At 39.4% G+C, this 10,776-nt stretch overlaps 1 protein-coding gene across 1 annotated transcript; it reads left to right on the top strand.

Moving 5' to 3' along the window:
• The first annotated feature begins 2,463 nt into the window (after positions 1-2,463).
• On the top strand, positions 2,464-10,166 carry cpeb1a (cytoplasmic polyadenylation element binding protein 1a). Its single transcript, XM_083546402.1, has 11 exons — positions 2,464-2,906; positions 3,012-3,209; positions 3,866-4,080; positions 4,865-5,114; positions 5,254-5,367; positions 6,950-7,039; positions 7,125-7,261; positions 8,012-8,210; positions 8,300-8,394; positions 8,528-8,608; positions 8,974-10,166. Exons 1-11 carry the CDS (start codon positions 2,879-2,881, stop codon positions 9,082-9,084), a joined length of 1,518 nt encoding a protein of 505 aa, XP_083402528.1. The 5' UTR covers positions 2,464-2,878; the 3' UTR covers positions 9,085-10,166.
• Positions 10,167-10,776: the final 610 nt, after the last annotated feature.

Below are 10,776 nucleotides of genomic sequence, written 5' to 3'. Positions count from 1 at the left end.
AGAGCCTGGAGAGGTGGAGATATGCGCTGGAGAGAAGGGGAATGAAAGTCAGTAGGAGTAAGACAGAGTACATGTGTGTGAATGAGAGGGAGGGCAGTGGAGTGATGCGGTTGCAGGGAGAAGAGGTGAAGAAGGTGGAGGAGTTCAGGTACCTGGGGTCAACAGTGCAAAGTAATGGAGAGTGTGTTAGGGAAGTAAAGAAAAGAGTGCAGGCAGGGTGGAGTGGGTGGAGAAGAGTGACAGGAGTGATTTGTGATAGAAGAGTATCTGCAAGAATGAAAGGAAAAGTTTATAGGACTGTGGTGAGACCTGCGATGTTGTATGGATTAGAGACAGTGGCATTGAGTAAAAGACAGGAGGTGGAGCTGGAGGTAGCAGAGCTGCAGATGTTGAGGTTTTCGTTGGGAGTGACGAAGATGGACAAGATTAGAAATGAGTTTATTAGAGGGACAGCACATGTAGGATGTTTTGGTGCCAAGGTGAGGGAGGCGAGATTGAGATGGTTTGGACATGTGCAGAGAAGGGACATGAATTATATTGGTAGAAAAATGCTGAAGATGGAGCCACCAGGTAGGAGGAAAAGAGGAAGGCCAAGGAGGAGGTTCATGGATGTGGTGAGGGAAGACATGCAGGTAGTTGGTGTAAAAGAGGCAGATATAGAGGACAGGGTGGTATGGAGACGGATGATCCGCTGTGGCGACCCCTAATGGGAGCAGCCGCAAGAAGAAGAAGATATACAATAACTTAAAAAAATGAGGAAACTGCTGTAGACAACATATGTTTTTGTTTCAGAAAAGTACAGTTTGTTCTTTATTTGTATACAATTTTATAGCAGTTAAAAATAAATAAATAAATAAAATAAAATAAACCTACTAAAAATATCAAAGTAAACAGTAAAGAACTGGGAGTCAGGGCACCAGAAATTCCCCAAAAAGTTAAAAGTATGTTGCTGGAGAAATTAGATTTTTTTTTTAAATAAATGCAAATTCATGTTTTATTTCACTCCACCCATTTAACCATTTAAGACCTTTTTAACTCTTTAGTGTCAGTGTCTATCCACAGGAGCACACTCCACACTAAATTCACACCAGTTGCCCATATTATTTACTCATCAATCATCTATTAATGGACAGAGTAGGATGGTAAATTCTACCAAATGGGCTGCAGTTTGCAATTACACACCTCTCAATTTCAAACTGGATAAGAATCTTAAAAATGTAAACTTTATTTACTATAACTAAAAACAAACCAACCATGTTAAAGTAAATGGCAGTGTATTTAATATCACTGTGATGAAGATAAATAGAGATGTTTAAATGTTTCTGGGTTTGTTAATTAAAATGTAGCATAATGTTTTATATATTTAATGAAGCCCAAGGTCATGCATTGGTTTAATTCATGTATGTATGTATGTATGTATGTATGTATGTATGTATGTATGTATGTATGTATGTATGTATGTATGTATGTATGTATGTATGTATGTATGTATGTATGTATGTATGTATGTATGTATATGTGGGTTTTCTGCCTGTGCTGCCCATGTTTCCTAATGACTAAGCACACAGTCAGAAAACCTGTTTTCTCAGCACTGCCATTGTGCATACATCCGTCTTTCCTGTTCTAAGCTTTTCCAAGGTTTCCAATGTGCTCCCTCCACCTATTGCTTATGTAAGTGGCTCCATCTATTGCCTGAGTGCCTGAGTCAGCAGGAGTCCTTGTTTTAAGATGTTGCTGAATCACGTTAGAGTTCACTTCACACACACACACACACACACACACACACACACACACACACACACACACACACACACACACACCTCGTCGGTGAGTACATATGCATCCAGTCCCAATTCCGTGTCATTTTTGCTGCTGTGGCATAAAAACAAAATACTAAAGACACAGCTTTGAGAATGAAATTCTCTTCCACTAGGCTTTGTCCCATATATAAAACTCTAAATTCTTTACTTATATGTAAAAAAATATTTTAAAGACATCAATTTAACTAATATGAGGAGTGATTATGTGTAATCAGTTAGATTTGAATATAGTCATAGTTTCTTGTGTTTTCTGTTAGAATATTAGAATTAAACAGCTATAAGATTGATCAATCTTAAACATTATTTCAAACTTAAAATTATTGGCCAATTTCTATTGGCTGCTTTTTTTTATAAGAGAAAAGTCCAAAATCAGCTACACAATCTAAGATATTTATTAAATAAATATTTCAAGAGTAAAAACAAAAGGTCATCTTATATTGTGGTTAATAGTATATAATATATAAATAATGCTATATACTGTAAATTTTATTATAAGATTTTTTCCAGTGCACTAAATACAACATCACTGTATGCACCTCATGGAGATTATTTCTTTGCAGCTCTTTTTAGCCCCCCGACATGGATATTAAGGTGGAATTATCATAATTAGGCCTGTGTGCGTATGTGTGTGCGCTGGCCGAATGAAAGTCTGGTGTGTCGCTCACACAGTAGGAAAAAAACAAAACTGTTCATTGAAACCAGCTGAATCACAGTGATGATAGGAACTCTCTCTCTCTCTCTCTCTCTCTCTCTCTCACACCCCTCCCTCCATCATCTGGCCTGTCTCCAGCTTCAGGCCTGACTCAGCAGAGGAAGAGGGAGGGAGAAAGCGATAGAGAGAGCGAGCGATCCGTGTGACCAGAGTACCACGAGCAGTGCAGCGGAGAGTTTGACACCACACAGATCTTGATTAGGTGTTTGTAAGTATGTAGACACGGCGTTGTGTTTTCGTGTGATGTAAAAGTGTGACGTGGCAGAGCATGGAATGTCTTTATCAGTGAGAGAGTAAACCGTTACAGTCACATGTTTAACGTGTCAGTGATGCACACACCAGGCTCATGGATGCCTCAACGGGCAGCACAGCAGGTTGGCGTCTGAGATTCAGATTGTAATTATATGTTTGTTGGTTTGTGCATGTGTTAAAGGTGTCTTGTTAAAGGGGGTTGCTCAGAAACTGTCTTATTTGTATAGAAGTGCCAGAAGCAGAATGTTCCGCTGTGGCCAGCAGGATGCCGTTCTGCAGTCAGGAGAATCAGGAGTCTCCTTTGGGCCTGCTAAGTGTCGCTGAGCTCAGTCTGGGCCTGCAGTCTCTCAGACTGCCCTGCTGGGAACAGCCCTGGAACAGCACTGAGCCTGAACATCCATCCAGGCCCTGCTCTCCAAAAAACAGTGAGTAACACAGTCAGCATGGCATTGTATACAATATTACTCGATTTTCTCAAATAGTTTTTCTTTGACCACATTAAAACATTTTTCTGTCCTTAGTAACGAATTTGTCTTGAGGGTTTCATATATGCGCTTGTGTGTGATGAATATTTACTATAATGATTATTCTGGAAGGTCTTTAAACTTGTGAACGACTAATCATCTGAAACACACCACCTCGACCTCAAACACTAGCTTCCCTGTTGAGCTGCCAGCATTTGTCCACCTCACTTAAACTACACTTATTATTCTTATGAGAATGCGCCGTGTCCTATTTACTCATATTTAAACCTTTTTTTCGTCAGGGTTGCAATGTAACGTTTCTAGAGTATACACGAGATTTAAAGTCTTTTGTGTGCCTCATATTTGCTCTGCCCCAGTTCTTTTATATAGAGCAGATGACACAGAAGCTAATGCAGCGCACAAAGCCGCTCAATTCTGCTGTGTCATTCAGGCCCGTGTCACTCCAGGACAGCGCACTTTGTCAAATAATACTTGTTATTGCACGTGAAAACCAAAATGTAATTAGTAATTTCATCATGAAATCTAATAAATATTTTGCTGCATTTCTTTATTTCTATCAAATGTTCTCTCTATGTTGTGTATTTGTGCATATACAGTGCTGGGATTGTGGCCTAGTCCTCTCAGCAGTGCTCTGGACACACTGCAGGGTTGCCAGAGCTCTTTGGGTGGAGGTGATGTGTTGGAGTGTTTTCCCAGCCTAACCCGCATGACAGAGTCTCTTTCTTTGCTAAACTCCGGATCTAGCAGTCCTGTCGACTCTGAGACCAGCGGCTTCTCGTCTGGATCTGACCACCTGGTCAGTAATCTTAAGGTGAGTAAATGAAAAATTGGGAATTGATGCTTAGTTTGTTTATATCTGATCTACAATCTACAATCATGGGAGCTAGTTATACCTCTTAGTGAACCTGTGAGCCTTGAATTGTAATTAGTGATCAATGGAATCAATTTGAAGACTCAAGCTCATGCCTTTTTTAATGTCCATGTTTCAAACTTCTTGCTGGTGGAACAAACCCTCTGGTTAGTTTTACTGTTGAGTTGCTTGAGTAAAAGAGTTTGTTAGCTATAACAATGAACAATCCTGGACCTCTATTTTGTGGATTGTTGGGGAAGAAAAACCAATGGTTTTGCCAATTACTCATATTGATGAGTACCAAAAAACTCAACTTGTAATCACTCTGTATAGTAAAAGATAGCATGCCAAGTGTTATTCCACTATTTGATAATAAATGTGTTTATATAGGTTCGGCATTTTGAAAATTGAAGTAGTACCTGATAGGATATTAATCTGATAATGAGTTATGACCATCTATCTACTGATAATGCATGACATCTGAGTGGATCTGAAAGGGTAAACAAGTTATGCTAATAATTCGTTGATTGTTTGCCATTATATCGTTTTCACGTTCTTTGATGACAAGATATACTTGAGGAAATCAACGCTTCCTCGAGATTGTCTATCTGTTAAATGTACTGTAATAAGATCACAGGATGAACAGAAAGATTAAAAGATTTAATACAACATTGATGGAGTAATGCATTTAGTTTGCAGTATTGCTGCTATCAAAATATCATCAAATTATTCCTTCTTTTCTTAGACCAGTGTACGGATCTCTCCTCCTATGAAATTCCAGCTGTTTGACACTCAGAAAGAGGCTCTGTTGCCGAGCAGAGGGCAGCAAGAAGACTTCATTTCTTCTCTCGCTCCCACCCTACCGACTGTACTTGAAGAGTCACTGGCTAAATGCTGGACCAGGACGGCCCCCTGGCCCAGCTGGAGCAGACAGAGTGCACGAGTACATTCATTCAGCATTGAGACAAAGGCTCAGCTGCATAGACAAGCTGCAGGTAGTGTGTAGCCAGCATGCTAACATCAACACCAGTCTCAAGCACAATCAGTATTTGGTGAAACTGTATTACTTGTTGCAATTTGATTGATGCAGTAAAACCTTTATTGAAAATTTCGTGGAAAATCCTAATTTCATAGCAACAAATGAAGCAACTTGTACCTGGGCTGGACAGCTGCCTGCACGCATCTACAAAAACCCTATCTACTCCTGTAAAGTGTTCCTGGGAGGAGTGCCCTGGGACGTCACAGAGGGTAATATACATACACAAACACACACACATGATCTGATCCACATACAGAAAATGTATTTCTTAATTCATAAATTCCCCAGATGAAATATGTGTGTGAGTTGTGAACTATAAAATCTAGGCTGTTGAGTTCTGAATTCTGAATGGTCAGAATTTGTTGACTAGCATTCTGTAAACAAAACCTTTGACAGTTTCGGGTATAAGGCATTTCACATGTTTATATTAATGCGCTTGTTGGTGATGTAACCGTCCAAAACTGTTTTTGGGAGAGAAAAAAAAGCGCAGTTGTTTATTACATTCATGACAGCAGTAAAATGTGCAGTAGGAAAAACAGAATGGTTCAAGGTGGAGGTTGGACTGCATCAAGGATCAGCTCTGAGACCTTTCCTGTTTGCAGTGGTGATGGACAGGTTGACGGACAAGGTCAAGCAGGAGTCTCTGTGGACTACGATGTATATTGTGGATAATATTGTGAATTGTGGTGAGAGTAGGGAGCAGGTTGAGAAGAGCCTGGAGAGGTGGAGGCACACTGGAGAGAAGGGAAATGAAAGTCAGTAGGAGTAAGACAGAGTACATGTGTGTGAATGAGAGGGAGAACAGTGGAACGATTGCAGGGAGAAGAGTTGGAATAGGTGGAGAAGTTCAGGTACCTGGGGTCAACAGTGCAAAGTAATGAAAGAGTGTGTTAAAGAAGTGAAGAAAAGAGTGCAGGCAGGGTGGAGTGGGTGGAGAAGAGTGATAGCAGGAGTGATTTGTGATAAAAGAGTATCTGTGAGAGTGAAAGGCAAAGTGTATAGGACTGTGGTGAGACCTGAGATGTTGTATGGATTAGAGACAGTGGCATTTAGTAAAAGACAGGAGGTGGAGCTGGAGGTAGCAGAGCTAAAGATGTTGAGGTTTTCGTTGGGAGTGACGACGATGAACAGGATTAGAAACGAGTTTATTAGAGGGACAGCGCATGTAGGACGTTTTGTAGACAAGGTGAGGGAGGTGAGATTGAGATGGTTTGGACATGTGCAGAGGAGGGACATGGGGTATATCAGTAGGAGCCACCAGGATGGAGGAAAAAAATTAAATCAAGGAGGAGGTTTATGGATGTGGTGAGGGAAGACATGCAGGTAGTTGGTTTGAACGAGGCATTTGGAAGAGTAGTATGGAGACGGATGATCTGCTGTGGTGACCCCGAATGGGAGTAGCCGAAAGAAGAAGAAGAAGATACAACTGAGCAGCTATAGGGTTAAGGACCTTTCTTAGGGGCCCAGGAGTGGCAGCTTCGTGTGGCTGGGATTTGAACTCACGAGCTTCTGCCCCAAAGTCCAATACCTTAACCCTTAACCAATTGGTGAATTTCGTGTGCACTTGAATGTGTTGCTGCAATAATGTCGAAATCTGCATTTAAGGTATGTTTTTTTTTTTTTTTTTATAAAAAAATACATTTGGTGTCACCTCACCAGAATAGATGCTTTTCAATATATATTTGAAGTTGCATTTATGAAAGATCTTAAAGGCTGTTAATTTTTCACAGCAGACACCCTGAATTTATGAGTAAATAAAAACCACATAACTGCATGCCTCTGTCTGTTCAGGTAGTCTTTTCAACACCTTTAGTGTGTTCGGATCTTTAAAGGTGGAGTGGCCTGATAAGGATGGGAGACACTCTCAATGTCCACCTCAAGGTAAGCAGCCTTGTAGAAATGCAGTTGTGATGATTTCCATCTATATTCTTGCTCAATGTTTTACTTTATTATTCATCGTGTGTAGGTTATGTGTACCTAGTATTTGATTCGGAGAAATCAGTGAAGGCTTTGCTCCAAGCTTGCAGCCAGCGTCACCTGCATCATACAAATTACCTGGAGTACTACTATAAGATTTCTAGCAAGAAGATACGCTGTAAGGTGGTGAGTAAAACATGCAGGCACAGAATACTTTTTCGTGATTTTTGTCTCCAGGTGTTTTAAAGCTTGTAAGCAAATATCCAAGAACTTTCCCTTCGTGCAAATATCATCAACTAGAAGCCTGATGATGTAATTCAAAATGTTATGGTCTACATACAGATGGTTACCATAGGAAGTATGTTGATGCAATATCGATATTCTCACATTTGGGTGTCATAACATTTGAAGGTTTTATTAACTAAAAAGGGGACAATCTGAAAGCAGATTTCATGTGAAATTCCATAGTTTTTTGTTTGTATTTACAAATTATATATTTTTATTTCGAATAAAAAATATATCAGACTAAACAAAAATGTCATCCAACTTATTTCGAATGTTTTCCTTTCGAACGCAACATCGCCGTCTTGCTGGTAGTTTCTTAGAAATGCAACGTATCATATCATAGAAAGGTTAAACATCAAAAACAAAAAATAATCATGATTTAAAGCTACAGTTATACATATCATAGCAAGGTCTTATATCATGATTTATTGTACTTTTTGTCATATTGTAAATTCTAGCTTATTTACCTCGTTTGCCAAAACCTGGAACTACCATGATTCGTAAAATTACATTTCTAAAAAAAAGAAATAGTTAAGTACACTAACAAAGTATCTGTACGTCTCTGGTTGTAACAATGTGCCATCTGAGACTTCTTTCATCTCTGTTGTTTTGCGGAGGAAGAAAGAAAAACTCTTTCTTATGTACACATAGGTGCAGGTGATCCCATGGGTGATCACAGACAGCAGTTTTGTGTGCTCACCCTCGCTGCAGTTCTTCCCCAGGAGAACAGTGTTTGTTGGGGCTCTGCACGGCATGCTAACGGCCGAAGCTTTGGCTCACATTATTAAGGAACTGTTCGGGGAAGTTGTGTACGCTGGGCTCGACACGGACAAGCACAAATATCCAATAGGTCAGCCTTGACATACTTGACTGTTCAATGTCCCGTTTGCACACCACCACCTCACAACAGTTCAGTTTGTGATATTCGGCTTGTTGCAGGGTCTGGGCGTGTGACATTTAGGAATCAAAAAAGCTACCTAAAAGCATTGACTGCTGCTTTTGTGGAAATCAAGACCACTAAATTCACCAAGAAGGTAGGATTGGAATTATTTAAAGAAGGAGATATTATGCACTCTACGCATTGCATTCGGGTTTCTGAATTGTATGAGGAATAATTTTCATTCTCAAGTGTATCTACCTCTTCCTGCTTTTCACTTTTTTTTTTAGATCCAGATTGATCCATACCTTGATGACTCTATGTGCCAAATATGTAATTGCCAACCAGGCCCATTCTTCTGTAGAGATCAGGTGAGAGATTAAACACTGTTCTGGATAAAAAATTCTAAGCACTGCTTTGTAGTCTATGCCTTCAGTAGAATGATATAAGGAGGTACAATGCATATATACAGTATATGGCCATTGACGTGTTATCTTTGCTTGTAGTTTAATGCTTGTAGCTGCTGAGCTTCAAGCCCTAGCAGTACCAGGACACCACAGGCTTCTCTTATCCAATGAAAATCGAATTAATAGTTAGTCAGTCAAAGCATAATCTTTTAAAATAGATTACACTTCACACCGAACATACAACACATTATACGCTAATGCTCAGCATTAAATATCTGTAATGAAAATTAACTTTTACTGAAGGTAATGTTTTGATGTCTCTGTCTCAGACTTGCTTTCAGTACTACTGCCGCTCCTGTTGGCACTGGCATCACTCAACAGACATGCTGAGCAGTCACCGGCCTCTGATGCGCAACCAGAAGAGCCTTAACCTGAGCTAAACAACCAATGCAAACTGTAACTCTGCTGCTCACCCAGAGGAGTGTGGGCTCACCCGACCCACAGAGGTTTAACTGTGCCATCTTCTTTCGACTTGCCGGGCTGAGCAAGAGAATGACCGTAGAACGTTCATGCACTGCTTTCTCACTTTTTCGCAGTTTACTCGTTCACTAAGGCACTATGTAGGGCGCCGTGCCGAGGGATGGTGGTCCATTTTTACTATTACCTGGATAATCAATACTATGGATATAATCCCAGAATTCTGCAGGTGGCGAATAGAAAAATGCCTCCTTGATTTTTAAAATTCTTTCCACAACTTTGCGTTGAAAGTTTTGAAATATTTATTATCATGTGAGTTGAATAGCATTTATGTTGCCAGTTTATCAGCATGTTATTAGAATTATTACTGATGGGTTTACTTTTAATTTACTTTTAATTTACAAACTCAATTTTACTGGATTATGATGTAGTCTACTGAATTAAGATGTCATAGCCGTGTGGATTATTTCTAACGTGGAGAAGGGACTTAACATTTTTTCTGATCCATTCAAAAATGTTAATGTGCAGCAGCATTAAACAGCCTATATCTCACTGTCATTTCTTGTTAGAAACTGTTAGATTGTGGACTGTACATAGTTTTTAATCAAATCGTTGCACTGTATTCATTTGCACTTTGGGACTGGGGGAAATCCGCTGTTTTATTCTACTTTTGGAGAACTGTTGAACTGGAGAGTTGTTTAAACATTGTTCTTTACTGATCCTGTTTCTGTTCCTGTTCCTAGTAACGTGAATTAACTCTGGTTCAAGGCCTACTGATTGTAAACCATTCTACATCAATTTAAATTAACTCCCGGTTTTATTTAGGATTTACGGCTCTGTGCCAAAGAAAGTATTAATCTCTTTTTCTCTCACTTTCTCTCTCTTTCTTGTTTTTTTAATGAGTTTTGTTATGCTGAGCTTTTGCCTGATCCAGCTGCTTTTTTTAGAGTTTAAAAATCTCTACCTCATTGGTCTGCGATTGTTGCCATGGTTAAATAACTTGGTGGTTGTTCCAGTTGGGCACAATAAAAGATGGTAAAGTGTTGTTGAAGTCTGTTCCATTTATTTAAATAACTCTTTCAATATGTTAAAAACTTTAATAAGTTTTTGCATTTTGGAGCTGTTGATTTTTTTTCTCCATAAAAAGCCTTCTGTTGGTAAAGTATTTATATGGTACAGTCTATGGCCGTTATTGCTTTTTTGGTGACCTAGGTGGGATTCCAATAGTCACCCCCCCATGGCTTCGCCCTCCCATCACAATGCTCCACTCCCACACCATACAAATCAGTTAGTTAAATAACTCACTGATTAATTAATTGTACCACCACTGTTTCTAGGCATAGGTAAACTAGGCAGTTGTGCCAGTGAGCCCCCCCAGCCCCATCATCGCCCTCACCCATTTAAATTACTTAACTGTTTTACTATATATATATACATATATAGAGTATATATTTTTAAATTGAATTCAGGCAACTTCTTAATTATTATTAAATGTGTTTTAATGTGTTTAACCTTTTTAATGAAAAGTTACAAATGATTTGTATTCTGTGGGAGTGGAGCATTGTGATGGGAGGGCGAAGACATGGGAGCAGGGTGACTATTGGAATCCCACCTAGGTCGCCAAAAAAGCGGCCATAGATTGTACCATATAAATA

This window comes from Silurus aristotelis (assembly GCF_946808225.1).
Source record: "Silurus aristotelis genome assembly, chromosome: 7".
Taxonomy (NCBI): domain Eukaryota; kingdom Metazoa; phylum Chordata; class Actinopteri; order Siluriformes; family Siluridae; genus Silurus; species Silurus aristotelis.
Note: the sequence above shows the minus strand (reverse complement) of the source record. Positions and strands in the feature narration are given on the sequence as shown.

What these genes read in the sequence shown, in the direction of transcription:
- cpeb1a (XM_083546402.1), top strand. Translation starts at nt 2,879, where the DNA reads ATGGATGCCTCAACGGGCAGCACAGCAG. An exon ending in CTCTCAATGTCCACCTCAAG is followed by an intron (nt 7,040 to 7,124) that starts GTAAGCAGCCTT and finishes CATCGTGTGTAG; the next exon opens with GTTATGTGTACCTAGTATTT. An exon ending in CAAGCACAAATATCCAATAG is followed by an intron (nt 8,211 to 8,299) that starts GTCAGCCTTGAC and finishes GGCTTGTTGCAG; the next exon opens with GGTCTGGGCGTGTGACATTT.